Source organism: Rana temporaria, chromosome 9 (assembly GCF_905171775.1).
Source record: "Rana temporaria chromosome 9, aRanTem1.1, whole genome shotgun sequence".
NCBI classification, from domain to species: domain Eukaryota; kingdom Metazoa; phylum Chordata; class Amphibia; order Anura; family Ranidae; genus Rana; species Rana temporaria.
The window spans coordinates 128,194,626-128,211,710 of NC_053497.1; the positions used below are offsets into that span (position 1 = coordinate 128,194,626).

Sequence of the window (17,085 nt, forward strand, 5' to 3'; positions counted from 1 at the left end):
GTGTGCGTGTCTTCATATATTTCTCCACAAAGTGAATACTTCAATGTCTATAAAAATGTATAGCCCCACAATAGTATGGCAATACAAATAACATATTGAAATGCTGGAGGAATCTTAATGGGGCTTGGTGTCACCTTGGGGGAAGTTTGGGTTCCGGAGGGGGGTTAGCGTACTCTACAGCAGACTTGGTGGCCCTTTTAAGAGATGAGGTTTCTGGGGGGCTGGAGGCCCTTTACGTGGGTGGTGGGCACTGTGGAAGGTTGAAGAACAGTATGGGACACTGATAGTAGGTTGGGAGCTCTATGGGGGAGCTGGAGGCTCTGTAGAGAGCTGCGGGCACTGCAGGTCAGAGAGCACTGTGGGAGTTTGGAGAACATGGTGGGAGGTAGGGGGCAGTGAGGGACACTGTTAGTGACTGTGGGTGCTATGGGGGGGGGGGCAGGAGGCTCTGCAGGGGCCTGGGGGGCAATGTGGGAGGTTGGAAAGCATGGTGGCAGGTTGGGGGAGGGCAGTGTGGGAGATTGTTAGAGGTTGGGGAACTGTGAACTAATGCAGACTTGTGTCCTCCTTCTGGGCAAAGTGCAGCACACAATATAATATATTGTCACGTATGCAGTTATATATTTGTCATCAATGTCCTTGACTCTGTAAAGCAAAACATGTCGAGTGGTAGTGTGTATATGCCTTAAATAGATCAAATGATTTTAATAAGGATAAAAATCTCTTATGTTTTATTGTTGTACTAAAATATTTAATTTTATCTATTTGTAATTGTTTCATATTTTCTTGATTTGACACCTTAAAAGTCCTGAGGTGTGTTACCTCTTTCCCTCTTTTTCCATTGGTATTATTACAAGGAATCCCTCTAAGGAATAGTTTGCACTGCCGCCCTCTGTTGTGGAAAGTAAACACCCTCTGGTATAAATCTCATCTCTTACCCTGGTATATGGGTACAGGCACAAGTCCCTCTGCCCATACATGGGTGCATGCACGCTAAGGATACCATCTTTCCTTCAAGCCAAACCCGAACACTTTAGCGGTGAAGGGCAACATTTTTTTTCTCGCATTATACACTATAGTATTATAAAAGACCTGGAACACGCTTGGGTGGCCCCAGTACAGTAGTAATGCAGCACATGTAGTGCGCCGTGGCCAACAGTGCATTTGGCAAAATTGCTCTTGCTAACACCATCGCCCCACCCCCAGTTATGTCAAACTGCCCCCACAGTTCCCGGATGGCAACAGATTTGTATGTGACTATCTTGGTTACTTTGGGGGCCACAGCCCTGTCTGAATAATGTGTCCGCCTGAAACCCGGACACATGATTCAAAACCCTGACTGTCCGGGTGAATCCTGGACATGCAGCAACCCTAATTCACGCACTGGATGTGATGTCTCATGCTGGACCAGGATGCCAATCTTGTGGGGGCTACACAAGGAAGGTGGGGAGACGCCCTCTGCTTAGCTGGAGGTGACAGGCTCCTCCTCCCCTGTATTGGATGGGATTGTGGCCTGGTATGTTCCTGGATCAAGTACTACAACTTATTTTCCCTACACATTGTAAATCGGTATGAAGATTGTTTAAGCATCCATTATGCGTTCCTTTCTTTTACCAGCCTGCATTGGATTACAATACACAAGTGCCATATGATCAGTGAGTCACTGTTTCTGTCCTGACTTGATGATCACTAATAGTTTATTACTGAGACTAAATATATATAATTCACCATAGGGAATATTGCTTTAAACTTGTCAGGTAATTCCCAATATAAGTAAGTTACGGATTGAGTAAAATATAATATGATCTGGAATTAGATGACTCATTGCCTCTCGTTACTTTAACATTTTATTAAAGGCCCTTTATGAACAGCATATGCTCTGAATATATAAACAAGAAGCAAATCTTTGTTCATGGAACACAAGTGAATCTACAATTTTTTATTTTAGATACAATAAAGCAAATAATAATGAGCAGTTATGTTTACTTGGAGTATTGTTTACAGCGTAACAGTCTGCAGATTTGATTAAAGATCTTTTTTTGGTTGTCCTTAATGTCCGATACTTTCCTGATTGTCCGGGAGACTTGACTAAAAAAATGTCATTTGTTGACAATATTCTATTTTACCATATTGTAGATTTAATATTAAAACAACCTTGGCTTCCTCAATTGGCTTCAGATTTCCTTTAAAGATACCCCTACTTTCCTCCGGTTACCAGGGTTTGGCCTTGATCTCCACAGTAAAGTTTGATCTCTACTTCTTTACAATTTGTTACAAAGTGTTCTAGTGGATGAGAAATATAGTATGTGTTTTTATATTGTATATATGCATTGTACTCATACTAAAATCTTTCTTTTTGCTTCTCAACCCGTCTTTCAACCCAACGTCCTATGGGAGATTTCTTACAGTAATGCAACGATCACCTGACACTGTGGGAAACAGTGACACTAATACAGTGATCAGTGATAAAAATATGCACTGTTACTATACTAATGACATTGGCTGGGAAGGGGTTAAACATCTATGGCAATCAAAGGGCTAAATGTGTGCCTAGCCAGTGTTTTTACTAAGGAAAATTATGGATTTTCTTTCCCTGCTTTCTTTGCATCACTTTCCACCTGTCAGAATGGAGCTCTGCTCTGTTTACAAAGGTAGAGCTCTGTCCTATGTCTCTTCCGCATGATTGGAGGGTGCCCACAGACATTCATTGGATGGCACTCACTGATCAGCTTCTGCTGTAACAAATCAAAAGAGGAGCAGCGCACCACCCTACCCGGAAGTGCACAATCGTGTGTGTGTGTGTGTGTGTGTGTGTGTGTATGTATGTATGTATGTATATATATATGTGTATATATATATATATATATATATATATGCAGAGGAACCTTGGTTTACAAGCATAATCCGTTCCAGGAGAATGCTTATAATCCAAAGCACTCACATATCAAAGCGAGTTTCCCCGTATCAAAGCGAGTTTCCCCATAGAAGTCAATGGAAACAAAGATAATTCGTTCCACATTGAATTCTATTGTATGCAGTACTGCATGTGGCCAGAGGTGGGGCGCCGGAGAGACTCAAATACTTGAAGACTGCTTGGATGCACTCAGAAACACTCTGGAACAGAGTATTTCCGAGTGCAATACGAACGTCTGAGAGTGTCACTGGCGCCCCCGCACCTCTGTCCAAATGCGGTACTGCACAACACAAAGGCTTGAGTCCTGCTCGTTTTGCGAGACAACACTCACAAAACGAGTCAGGATTTAAAAAAATAATAGCTTATATTGCAAAACGCTTGTTAGCTGCGAGGTATTACTGTGTGTATGTATGTATGCATGTACATATATATATATATATATATATATATATATATATATAAATATATATATATATATATATATATATATATATATATAGTGCCTTGCGAAAGTATTCGGCCCCCTTGAACTTTGCGACCTTTTGCCACATTTCAGGCTTCAAACATGAAGATATAAAACTGTAATTTTTTTTGAAGAATCAACAAGTGGGACACAATCATGAAGTGGAACAAAATTTATTGGATATTTCCAACTTTTTTAACAAATGAAAAACTGAAAAATTGGGCGTGCAAAATTATTCAGCCCCCTTAAGTTAATACTTTGTAGCGCCACCTTTTGCTGCGATTACAGCTGTAAGTCGCTTGGGGTATGTCTCTATCAGTTTTGCACATTGAGAGACTGAAATTCTTGCCCATTCCTCCTTGCAAAACCGCTCGAGCTCAGTGAGGTTGGATGGAGAGCGTTTGTGAACAGCAGTTTTCAGTTCTTTCCACAGATTCTCGATTGGATTCAGGTCTGGACTTTGACTTGGTCATCCTAACACCTGGATATGTTTATTTGTGAACCATCCCATTGTAGATGTTGCTTTATGTTTTGGATCATTGTCTTGTTGGAAGACAAATCTCCGTCCCAATCTCAGGTCTTTTGCAGACTCCATCAGGTTTTTTTCCAGAATGGTCCTGTATTTGGCTCCATCCATATTCCCATCAATTTTAACCATCTTCCCTGTCCCTGCAGAACAGCAGGCCCAAACCATGATGCTGCCACCACCATGTTTGACAGTGGGGATGGTGTGTTCAGGGTGATGAGCTGTGTTGCTTTTACGCCAAACGTTTTGCATTGTTGCCAAAAAGTTAGATTTTGGTTTCATCTGACCAGAGCACCTTCTTCCACATGTTTGGTGTGTCTCCCAGGTGGCTTGTGGCAAACTTTAAACAACACTTTTTATGGATATCTTTTAAGAAATGGCTTTCTTCTTGCCACTCTTTTATAACGGCCAGATTTGTGCAGTATACGACTGATTGTTGTCCTATGGACAGATTCTCCCACCTCAGCTGTAGATCTCTGCAGTTCATCCAGAGTGATCATGGGCCTCTTGGCTGCATCTCTGATCAGTCTTCTCCTTGTATGAGCTGAAAGTTTAGAGGGACGGCCAGGTCTTTGTAGATTTGCAGTGGTCTGATACTCCTTCCATTTCAATATTATCGCTTGCACAGTGCTCCTTGGGATGTTTAAAGCTTGGGAAATCTTTTTGTATCCAAATCCGGCTTTAAACTTCTCCACAACAGTATCTCGGACCTGCCTGGTGTGTTCCTTGTTCTTCATGATGCTCTCTGCGCTTTAAACATACCTCTGAGACTATCACAGTGCAGGTGCATTTATACAGAGACTTTATTACACACAGGTGGATTCTATTTATCATCATTAGTCATTTAGGTCAACATTGGATCATTCAGAGATCCTCACTGAACTTCTGGAGAGAGTTTGCTGCACTGAAAGTAAAGGGGCTGAATAATTTTGCACGCCCAATTTTTCAGTTTTTTATTTGTTAAAAAAGTTTGAAATATCCAATAAATTTCGTTCCACTTAATGATTGTGTCCCACTTGTTGTTGATTCTTCAAAAAAAATTACAGTTTTATATCTTTATGTTTGAAGCCTGAAATGTGGAAAAAGGTAACAAAGTTCAAGGGGGCCGAATACTTTCGCAAGGCACTGTATATATATATGATTATGCACAGCTCAGCCGCCCTGACAGGTAAAGTGAATAACACTGATTATCTAATTACAATGGTATCTGAAAATGGATGGGATATATTGAACATATATGAACATGTCGCTCCTGAAGTTGATGTGTTAAAAGCAGAAAAAATGGGCAAGCGTAAGGATTTGAGTGACTTTGACAAGGGCCAAATTGTGATGGCTGGACCAGAGAATCTTCAAAACTGCAGCTTTTGTGGGATGTTCCTGGCCTGCAGTGGTCAGGGCCAATCAAAAGTGGTCCAAAGCAGAAAAACTGATGTCAGGAACATAGTTGGCCAAAGCTCATTGATGCATGTAGGGAGCAGAGGCTGGCCTGTTTAGTCTGATCCAAAAGAAGAGCTACTGTAGCTGAAAACATTAATGCTGGTTTAGTCAGAAAGGTTTCAAAACACTTGATGCATCGTTTTGTTGCATATGGGGCTGCTGACCCGTATCCACAGCCAAAAGTGACTACAATGGGCATGTGAGCATCAAAACTGGACCACTAAACAATGGAAGAAGGTGGCCTGCTGTGATGAACTCAAGAATGGCTTTGAGGAACACAACAATCTCAAGGTTTTGACTTGACCTCCAAATTCTCCAGATCTCAATCCAATTGAACATGGTCAGTGGTAACCCCTTGCAACTTACATGGCTTGGTACTAGATACCACAGCATACCTTCTGAGGTTTAATGGAGTCCTTTACTTGATTGGTTATGGTGGGCAGTGACATCACTAGGGTTGGTATCACCTGGTGTGTTAAAACATGGTTTAAACCCCTCCCCCTCCTGTCTAGGCTGCACAGCGCCCTGCAGGCAATGCATGGTCACAGGGTGCACCCCAAACCGGCCCCTGTAAATGATAATATAGGATGATATAGTGTGAGGTTAGGGTAGTATAAGGTGGCCTAGTGGCAGGCTAGGGTGGTATAGTGGCATATTGGGGTAGTACAGGGTGGTATAAAGCAGGTTAGGGTGGTATAGGGCAGATTGGGGTGTATAGGGCAGGTTAGGGTTCTAAAGGGCAGTTTAGGGTAGTTATAGGGCAGTTTAGGGTAGTTATAGGGCAGTTTAGGGTGGTATAGGGCAGGATGAGGTGGTTATAGGGCAGATTTAAGTGGTAAAGGGCAGGTTTTAGTGACAGTGTGCTCAATCATTTACAGAATGCCTGCATATGAAGACACCCAGGGCTGCTGTGTCCTCGCCTTTTTCTTTTTCAGCTGCGGGATCTGCCAGTGAAGGAGTGAAGGAGTCTGTGGGAGGAGTAAAGGAGGCAGCCACACCCCCAGCTCCACCCCCCGGCTGCCTCGGGAGATATTGGAGATCCCAGAGGGACAGCTTAACCTGAAGGGGGAGTGTTACTCAGCCTCCCCTGCACAGCTGGGTGCTCTGCTCGGACAACTCCGCTGCAAGTAATATAGTACAGTGTGTAGCAGCGGCCCCGGTGTCACCCCTCTGGCGGGTGTCACCCGGTGCGGGCTGTACCACAATAACGACGCCACTGGTGGTGGGTGGTCATAATGTTATGGTGTATATGTTTGGGGATGGAGGTATTGAGGGGGTTCTGTGTTGCAGTTGGTTGTCTGTAATGGAAAATTATGATATCAAGTCTGTTTTTAATATTTTGTGGGTGTTTTTGGAAAATTATTTTAAATAAATGAGGGATGTGGTGCTATGACCAAACATGACAGTGAGCGACTGATAATCATTATCTAGCAGCTTAAAAATTTAATCTCTTAAATTTTATCTCAACACCAGTGCAAAGTTAAAGTTTTTCTTTGAATGCCAATTGTAATACATTTTCTTTTCTATAGGTATACAGTATGCTAAATGTATGAATGTAGCCTAATTCTTTTCTTTTATATCCAGTGAAGAAAAAGAGGGAGCCCTAATTTCAAAATGTTGGTGCCTACCTAAACAATTTTTTGTATTTGTATCTCATTTGGCAGACCCTTTTACTTGGTGGTTATTGGTAGGTCTAATGGAGGTTGAACAGTCATATTGTAACATACAGTAAGTTTAGCTTTATATTCACCAATGACCATGTAGTGTGAGTGTCTGCTTAAAGTATAACTAAAGGCAAAACTTTTTTAGTTTGGGATAGAGGGTAAAGGAATTAGGAGATTCACTCTTTTTGTCCAGTTTACCTTTCTCATGAAAGTGAAAGAAAATCCCAAATTTTGAGTTTTCTTCAGAACAGGAATAGAAGATAAATCTTCCAATCTAGTTCTGGCGACCCTGGTGTCAACCAGGCATTCCCTTACTTTGGAGATATTTTTTCTGACTTTCTGTTTTTGGCTATAAGACAGAAAGTGAAGGAAAATCTCCCCTTACTTTTATCTATCCAAAATGGGAAAAAAGTGCTGCCTTTAGTTTTACTTTATACTCTCAATTCAGTTTACATCGAACTAGACAGACCAAGAATTAAATTGCAGTGATATCACCCGCGTGAGATTTATAGGGCATATATGCTGAAAAGGGTGTAGGCCAAAGTAGCAGAGTCACTTATATAATTTCAAACATTTGCCACCCTAAACATTTTGGGCCCCTGGTCATCTTTTGGCCTTGTGATTCAGTGGGGCATATTTACTAAAACTGGTGCATAGTAACGAATCAGCTTCTAGGCTTTGGACCCCTTTCACACTGAGGCGCTATAGCGCTAAAAATAGCACCTGTAAAGCGCCTCTCATGTCACTCCAATGTAAAAGCCCAAGGGCTTTCACACTGGAGTGGTGCGCTGGCAAGACATCAAAAAAATTCCTGTGAGCAGCATCTTTGCAGTGCTTTAGGAGCGGTGTATACACGACACACGCTAGGGTGACCACGTGTCCCGGATTGCCTGGAACAGTCCCGCATTTTGCAGGCACCTTCATTACAGCACAATACAGTGTCCCAGAATAAAACGGACACCGCCACACCCCAGCCAATCTGTATCCCCCAAAAAAGGCTGCCACATGACCGCTTTACTCACTGACAGGACTTGTCCTGGCTGGGAATGCCTGGAGGAGCACAATCCCCACCCCCTGTTTGTTATTGGAGAAATCATAAATCCCACCTCTTGTGTCCAATCACTGTGCTGTGATTCGTTACAGCACAAGCTGATTTTTGGGAAGGGGGGTGTCCCTGAATTGTAGTTTGGAAATGTGGTCACCCTAGTGCACGCCCCCCGACTCTGTGCACAAAATCACGTACAGTCGTGGGGCGGTCTTAAAGTAATTAATTGAGCAAGCTGAAGTTAGAAGCTGATTGGTTACTATGCACAGTTGCACCAGTTTTCCCCCCAGAGTGTGTAAAAAGAAAAAAAAACCTGATTAGCAACCATTTAGCATCCACTTTAAGTTTCCCATGCTGTACTAGAATCAGGAAAGGAGAATCTGCTTGTAGGTCTCCGAGAAACTCAGGTTCCAGAAATGGGCAATAACCCTTAGCAACCAATCAGCAGTCAGCGTTCAGCGCCTGAAATATACAAAATGTATCACTGATTGGTTGCTACTGATCATCACTGCTCTTTACACCCATGCAAGCCACAGGTTGCCACCCTCCCTTAAATCCATGGCATGTACCACTGAAAACAAATCATTTTTTATCTGTCATTAAATGTTTATGATTTGAATATTTATTTTATTTTTTCCTTTTTTTTTTCCATGTTTTTTTTTTTGTTTTCATTCCTCATCACCGTCTGACTCCACATCGCATGCTGCAGTCTGTAAGTGGTCCAGTGGTTTACTGGTTAAAACTGTGTGTGTAGCAGCCTATGTTAATGTTGTCTCCTCTAACCTTTTCGTTCCGTGTCAAGCTGTCTCTGTGCTATGTGCTATGGTCCAAACAAAACCACAAACCTCGCCTTTTGTACACATAATAAACCACACGTCATCTCTTCTTGTCATATTGACTATGAAGCAATAATATTGAGTAATCTGATGACAGATTCCTGTATGCAGTGCATTTAAAGTACATCTCTAGCCAGCTTTTTTCCCCCCGTAGTTTTGGACAGTGTAAGAATACCGTTGGAACTCCTTTTAGCTTTCTTTGTCCTGTCACTTTTTGTTCAGCTGATGTACCAAAACTGTACATGTGTCATCGGAATGGGAGGAAATTTTCCAATGGGGTTACCTGTTTTCGAGACAGTGGTCTAAGAAATGGTTTCCCTCATATTGCAGAGGTTTCATCACACTTCCCTAAAGGGTATAGATAGATTTTGATGTAGAACCCCACCAAATCCTGTATATCAGGGGTCTCCAAACATTTGAAGGAAAGGGTGAGTTTACCGTCCTTCAGACTTTGGGGGGCTGGACTGTGCCCAGTGGGAGTACACAATGCCCGATCTTTGGTATTAGGTAGAGAAATTGTTGGTGTCAGTAGGAGGAATAGTGCCTAATTGTTGGTGTCAGTGGCATGAATTATACCCCATAGTCCCATAGTTTGTGTCAGTGGAAGGAATAGTGCCCAGTTGTTGGGGTCAGTGGCAGGATTCTGCCCCATTGTTGGTCTTAGTGGTAGAAATATTGCCTCAAGCGCGGGATAATGGCAAGTAGAGGGCCACAGTTTAGAGACCACGGCTGTATACTATGTGATTTGGTAAAGTACTTTTTCATTATATTTCCAGGCCTGGGGCCAAAGCTGGAACCTGCCTGGGACAACACTATGAGGTCTATTTATAAAAAAAAAAAACAATAGCTGTATGGATGTGACAAACCTTCGCTCAACCACAATGCAAACTAGAAAATGTTGTGTAATGTGTATGATTCATTCCTATTATTATTGGTGGCATCGAATAGCCATAATGTGGTATCTTCCTGATTGCGATTATTATGACCACTGGATGGTGTCATTGTCGCGTATCGTTGACAGTGCGGTATGAGCTTGATCAGCCATTTGTCACAAGTTAGTGTCACAAATGGTGCTTAAAGTGATACTAAAGTCAATTTTTTTGTGTGTTTAAAATTAATAAACATTTTATACTTACCTGCTCTGTGCTTTTGCACAGAGCAGCCCAGATCCTCCTCTTCTCGGGTCCCTCTTTGGAGCTCCTGGCCCCTCCCTCCTGCCGAGTGTCCCCACAGCAAGCACCTTGCTATGGGGGCACCCGAGCCAAGCCGCAGCTCCGTGTGTCCATTCAGACACAGAGCTGTGGCTAGGCCCCACCCCACTTTCTCCTCATTGGTTAACTGACTTTGATAGCAGCAGGAGCCAATGGCACTCTGCTGCCATTCAGCCGAGTGTCTCCTGCAACATCGCTGTATAGAGATGGGCTAAGGTAAGTATTAGGGGGGCTGAGGGGAGCTGCTGCGCACAGGTTTTTTATCCTAATGCATAGAATGTATTAAGATGAAAGACCTTCTGCCTTTCCAACTACTTTAAGACAATAGGAAATAATCAAGTTACAGAAAATACAGCAATTTTTCATTGCAGTTGTGTAAGTGTTTCGCACAGGGAATGTTTGTCACATTTGTACAGTGAATTTTCTATGAATTGACCCCTATCAATCTAGGTGTTAAGAACGCAGCTGTGCATTGCATACAATGACATTTTTTCCCATCTCTAAATTCCAAGGTTTCATATATAAAAAAAAATCAAGGGCATTATGTTGGTATTATGGAAGCTTATTGTTCATTTTTATACTGACGTGAGTTCTGCCCTTTTAAGATGTTATTTTTCATATGATTGAATAAAGCTATTTTATTTTTAAAATGCTAAAAATCCACATGCATACTACATGTACCTAAGTGGTATTCAAAAAGACCTGAACAGGCACAAAGGCTGGCTAACATGGAGGTGCTTATGTTTTTCCTTGTCTAATTAACACAGAACAGATCCTCTGGACCGGTGCAATATTCAAATCTTTGGAGGGTGCTCTGCGGGGGCGGAGGCTTGCTTTGTGTTAGAGGCGGGTTTTTCACTACCTATGTTGTATCTGTATACAGTAAAGCCCTTTCTGGATGTAGGTCAATGCCTTTGCAGATAAGGGTATACTGTGCTTTCCTGTCTTCTCTTCTATGAGTATACGGTATGAGTATACAGTGGCTTCTCCTCTGCTATCTTACTGTTTTCCTGTAATGACTCCTCTCCTCCGCTAAGAATAGATGATGCCATTGTGATGCTCCCTGTGATCGTTTTACCCAGGATTTGGCCACTAAAGCTGAGATCTGGATTTATGTTCCTTATTCCATCTAACCTGTCTTTAAACCCTTCTGCTGGCAGACTTTAATGCTCATGAGAAGATCCGTTACATGTTTTGTCTCCGGTCCCGTAGGAAGGGGAAAGATGACCAATACTTGTACTAGTACTAATTATACCTGTATTGTTGTTTCTCCTTTTTAATCCTTTGTAATTCCTCTTCTAAAATCGCTGATCTATCCTCCTTGCATATAGTATGAGGGCTATTTATAAAGAATTGACTAGTTGTTTTTGCTGCACTTTCAGCATACTTTTGTATTAGTTTTACTTTTTGTAAAACTTTATTTTTTTAGTTTGCCAGTTAGTTGACTTTTCCCATACAATAGGTTAGTGAACGCGTGTCCAAAATCTGTAAACTTCTGATCGCACCTCTTTATAAATAGCCCCCTTATAGGTTCCTTATTAAATTGCTGTGTCAATAACAATATCTTAAAGTAGAACTCCACTTTACTCTAAATTCTGCTAGTATGAGGCAGGACAGTGTTGTGACAAAAGTATTGCTTTCTTTTTTTTTTCCATTCTGCCTGTATGACGTCTTGAAGTATCCATTTTACCATGTGCAAAATACTGTAGTTTTGTTAGTGCCATGTTGCCTATATCAACGGGTGAACACTCGCATTTATAAAACATGGGGGTTAAGTTATGCAATGTGGAGCAGAAGTGGATTTGTTGCCCATAGTAACCAGAATGCTGGTTTCCTTTGCTAAACATAAAAGAAAGTAACAAAAAAAGCAAGTAAAATCTCCATTCAACTCCAGTTTTTATTAGCGCATCAGAAATTAAGATTTGTTTGCTAGTCGCCAACTACAAGATTTAAATACTTGCCTTCCAAGTGTGGCTGTGCCCAGGCTATGGACACTCAAATGTTCTTACTAAGCTTTAAATAAACCCTCTCTGACTCTGTAATTATAGGCACTGTGGAGCAATTAATTCTCGAAGCAATTGCAAGTCCAGTATCAGCACTCTGCTCTATCCTCCTTTCTGTGCATATGCTCTATGTTTACATGGCTGAGGGACCTGCAGAGTTCTGAGGCTCAGGTTATGACCAGGAAATGACCAGGCGACACATTAATTTTTGGAGTCGAATGGCCATAGCAGCCTTTTTATTACAAAAAACAATAAAACACAGCTCTAAAGAGAACAAGCTTAATGCATATATTACAATCAATGCATAACCAATAAACACAATTGGATTAATCCTGCCAGGTATTTGAAGGTTGATATAATTCTGGAAAAATGGTTGTATCTACCACCCAATATAAAGCCCCCCAGCCTCCATTAAACCGCCTTGGGGACTAATTATCCACTTACTTACTACCAGATACAACCTAATTCGAACTCCGATGTTACCAACATATTAGTAGGAAACACCCATACCATAGATGGGCCCAACCCATAATTCTCCACTATTTTGAAACCGCACCACCTTCAAAGACCCAGTAGACCCCGCTGCCATGACAATAATTAACAAACCCAGAAAACCAATAGGCCAACTAAATAACTAAACTCCCAAAACCCACCATATATCCACCAGCACTGCAAAAACAGGAAGCTCCCACCAACCAAAATAAAACAAGGAAGGGAGGGTGGGAGAAAACGGGTTGATGTGTCACAAGCTCCGACAAGGTCCCCCCTCTTCACTACCCCTTACAGGACACATCATTTGCCCTGGACCCTCTGATTCAGTAGGCTTGCTATCTATTTCAAAATATCACCCCACTTATCTGCACACCCCATTCATGCTGGCCCTCCTCCTAATTTCACTTGGAGGAGGGCCTCCAAGTGAGGCTGGCAAGCTGCCAACTTACTGTTAGAGGGGGGAACTGAGCTACAGTGGGAAAAAAGCAAATCTACTGCGGATGAATTAGTCCACGGTGTCTGCAGCTAAATAGGTCATTAAGGCATTTTATTCACAGCTTGTTAAGAATATGTAAATATTTAAATGACCGTAACCTGGCCACACCTGCTACGAGCTCACAACTCATCCTCCACATTTCAAATATGGAGCTTTCAGGTGCATACCACTGCCCTCTGGATGCCATATTTTGCTTTCACATAACCAAACCCCTGAATGATTGATCTACCGTTGTGGTGAACTGGAAGTCTGGCGCAGCCACTCTCAATGTTGAATCACATACTGTATAAAGTAAAAAATAAATAAAAAATAAATTTGCAGTACATACTAGTGCTGGGGTAGGAAGTGAGTATCTGCAGTGGTTGTAGGGTTTCTCCAAATAGAATATATACTATTCTACTTATCTTCTTTTATTATGGTCAGGTCTAAACAAATTACACATTTTACACCATTTATTTTTCAGTCAGGAAAATAAAATAAAAAAGTATAATAATATTATGCAGCGTACCGCCCAGCCAGGAGATGGAGTACTAGAGGTCTGTACACATATTCAGCTATTTCAACCTTTTAGCTCAGGTGATAGATGTTTGTTTTAAACAGGACTCGATTTATCAGGGCAGTGACCCCTTCCCTATATGATGGCTTTGTAGAACATTTCAGTTAGACAAAGGGAGCTGCAAAGCAAGTAGCACTGTGTGTGTGTATGTTTGTGTGTGTGTGTTTTATTTTTTTTAATACATAAAAAGCCATATATACCATTAAAAAGGTTATATAACCGATTCAGATGCATTATACATTCCCTTTTTTAAACAGAATGGATACTTCAAAAGACAGGGCGGGCATAACGGAACAAGATGGTCAACATATTATTTTACCTTCTTAATATAAATATATTTTTATTCAATTTTAATTTGTACTTCATATTTTTTTCTTGATATGCTGTCTTGCCTCCCCATGTCAGAATTGCAGAGAAAGGTGGAGTGATTTTTAAGGACAATACAGAGTTCACCTTTTTCCTATCTTAATAATCTGGAACACTTCTCTTGTCCCCAACTGTTACCTTATGTCTTCAAGTCACTGATTTTATTGTCTTGTCTACCCTGCTTCTCAGCCTTCTACACTGCGGCTCCACTTACCTCTGCTGGGATACTGCCAGTTATGCAGTCCCTGTGTCCAGATGGCCAAAGAGATGAGTATGGCTTCCTGCAATACACCAACTCCACGTAAGTAGAGCCAGTCCCTTTAAATTTGACCCCTTTAAATTTGATCAAACTACCACTTCATGTTATTGATGATGAAGCTCAAATATCAGAATTTTCTTTTCACCGAGTGCATTCTGTGATTCGAAGAGGGGGGGGGGGGGTGTGGATGGATGTCACAATCTTGTCACAATTTGTTGTTGGAAATTCTGATCGTTTGTACGCGGCAATACACATCTCAAAGTTTGGCTGACTTGTGTTGAATTGTCTGAAATGTGAGACGTGCCCATGGCAACACCACCAGGCTCAACAAACGTTGATTGAAAAACTGACTTTTGTTGAAGAAAACTGTTAGCCGAACAGCCTGGACCCAATCAATTGCAGGCACTGTTCAGGTACTCTGACAGCTATGGGGTGCTGGCTGTCAAAATACAATAGTCGACAAAAGGGATTCAACCATCTGCACTATAAAGCTTGGGTGGATCAGTCTGTTAGATTTTTTTTGCTCAGCCCACAGGCTGAACAAAAGAAATCCATGAGTGTCTGTCCAGCTTTACTATTCCCCACTCTATTCAAAACTAAAGAAATTTGGCTGGCGGTAAGGTGGATGAATGTTACCTCCTAAAGAATTAGCTAGTTTCAACACATGCTCCCCAAGCAGATGCCATCAGGTCTAGGCCAGAATTAAAGAGGAAGTAAACTTTGCTTTGTTTGCTTTTTTTTTACCTGCAAAGTAAAGGCATAATGTGTTAGTGTGCATCCCATACTAGCACATTATGTGACATTTACCTGCGAACAAAGCCCTCGTCGTCCAAACACGAGCCACATCCATCTTTGCCTGTCTTCCTTCTGGGTCCATGGACTGGCCGGAGCATCGTCTGCTGTTCCTTCAGAGCGCATCCACCGATGACGTAATCGGTGCAGTATACAGTAAATATCTCCTAAAGGGGTTGTAAAGGTTCATGTCTTTTCACCTTAATGCATTCTATGCATTAAGGTGAAAAAACATCTGGTGTTTGCCATCGTGAACGAGCAGGCTTTTCGACCGGGCTTTTTGGCTGTTCTTGGCTCATTCATTGGATGATTGAAAGCCATTGGTTTGTGCTGCTGTCAATCAAACTAATGGCGCGTTGCGCCACCAGCAGGGCCAAGTGATACAGCTATATCCGCCGGATGTATCACAGGAGTGTGCCCACAAGCTAACCCTCTTGGGAGAGAGCTTCCCATGAAGGGGGTTAGCTCTTGTGGGGAGGACCCCAGAAGACCAGGATCAGGGCCACTAGGTGCAAAACGAGCTGCACAGTGGAGGCAAGTATGACATGTTTGTTTTTTTTTTTTTTTTTTTTTTATATATTTGAACCTTTACAACCCCTTTAAATGTCACTAGTCCCGCAGTCTCTAGGGATACTTGCGTCACATTTCCCAGGAGTCTGCAGGATTGGCTCACAGTACGACCGAGAGTGGAACCCGCGTGTCACCGGAGCTGACTGCCTGAACCCAGTAGGGGCAGCCAGCTGAAGAGTTCAAAATGGAGACACCTAACCCACTGTATAGCACCCAAACAGCATATCACAGCAGGGCAATGTTGAATTTACTGTGTGGGTAATTAAGTATTTTGATATGAACCCAGGACTACAGGTAAAAGGGTAACAAAAATTTGGGGGGAAGAAGTTAAGTAATTCTTTAAGCTTTATTTGATTATTGAATACATAACTACATTATTTGGTATTGTTTCATATCTTCCTGCAGATCCGTTTTAAAGGTAGCAGAGCTTGTTTTCTGTGTCACTCAATTTTTCGATAAGGAATGATGGAGGACTTCAGTATTGTCCTGGTATTGGGCTATCTAAGTTTGTCTTGCTTCTCTATTACCTGCAGGGTAACACAACTCCTGGAAAGACTCACGGAGGTGGTCGAGAATAGCAACCTGTTTGATAGAGACCGGCCTGGCCTGGAAGAAGAGCTGGAATCTCTAAAACATCATCTGGACTCTCTGAGTGGTGATCACAGTTCCCTGGAAAATCACTTCCACCGCAAGTCAGGTATAACCTGTCTGATTCTCATCTCTAGAGTAAGACCATGTCTACTAGACTTACTAGATCCTGGTTCTCTCAGGGGAGAAATTACTGATCGTCTGTTCATACTTTTTATGAACGGCGATCTGTAATTTCCCCTAGTAAGTCCCCCTCTCCCTTTCAGTTAAAACATGCAGAGGGGACATAGCTAACCCCTTGATCACCCCTAGTGTTAACCCCTTGCCTAACAGTGACATTTTTACAGTAATCAGTACATTTTTATAGCACTAATCGCTGTAAAATTGTCAGTGGTCCCAAAAATGTGTCAAAAGTGTCCAATGTGTCAGCAGTCCCGATAAAAATGATCTCCGTCATTACTATTAAAAATAAAAAAAATTATAAAAATGACATAATTCCATACCCTATTTTGTAGACGCTATAATTTCCTATAAGTACTAAGTAAATACTATAAGTTCCTCTTTAAGTATTTCTTCTTCTTACCTGGACTGGACATGTCTTGGCTAGCAGTGAAACATGACTTCCTAAATCGGTCATTCCTAAACCCAAAGCATATCTGTACCCAAAGAAATTTTTCTTTTTTTTCTAAAGTTTTGGGGGGAGATAAAGGATAAGAACCTGTTATGCCGCGTACACACGATCGGATTTTCCGTCGGAAAAAACATCCGCTCGGCTTGCATACACACGGTCACACAAAAGTTATCTGAACTTTCGTCCATCAAGAACGCGGTGACGTATAACACTACAACCAGCCAATAAAATGAAGT

At 41.8% G+C, this 17,085-nt stretch overlaps 1 protein-coding gene across 5 annotated transcripts in view; it reads left to right on the plus strand.

Annotated features, from left to right (window-relative positions):
* The window catches only part of ABCA2 (ATP binding cassette subfamily A member 2), a 264,957-nt gene that overhangs the window by 117,085 nt on the left and 130,787 nt on the right, over positions 1-17,085 (plus strand). For 4 of the 5 annotated variants that reach the window (XM_040324468.1, XM_040324469.1, XM_040324471.1 and 1 more), the window contains 3 exons: positions 6,308-6,310; positions 14,199-14,310; positions 16,164-16,327. In XM_040324468.1, coding sequence (XP_040180402.1) covers positions 6,308-6,310; positions 14,199-14,310; positions 16,164-16,327 — 279 coding nt within the window. The remainder of the gene's footprint in view (positions 1-6,307; positions 6,311-14,198; positions 14,311-16,163; positions 16,328-17,085) is intronic. The other variant, XM_040324470.1, reaches the window with a different exon arrangement.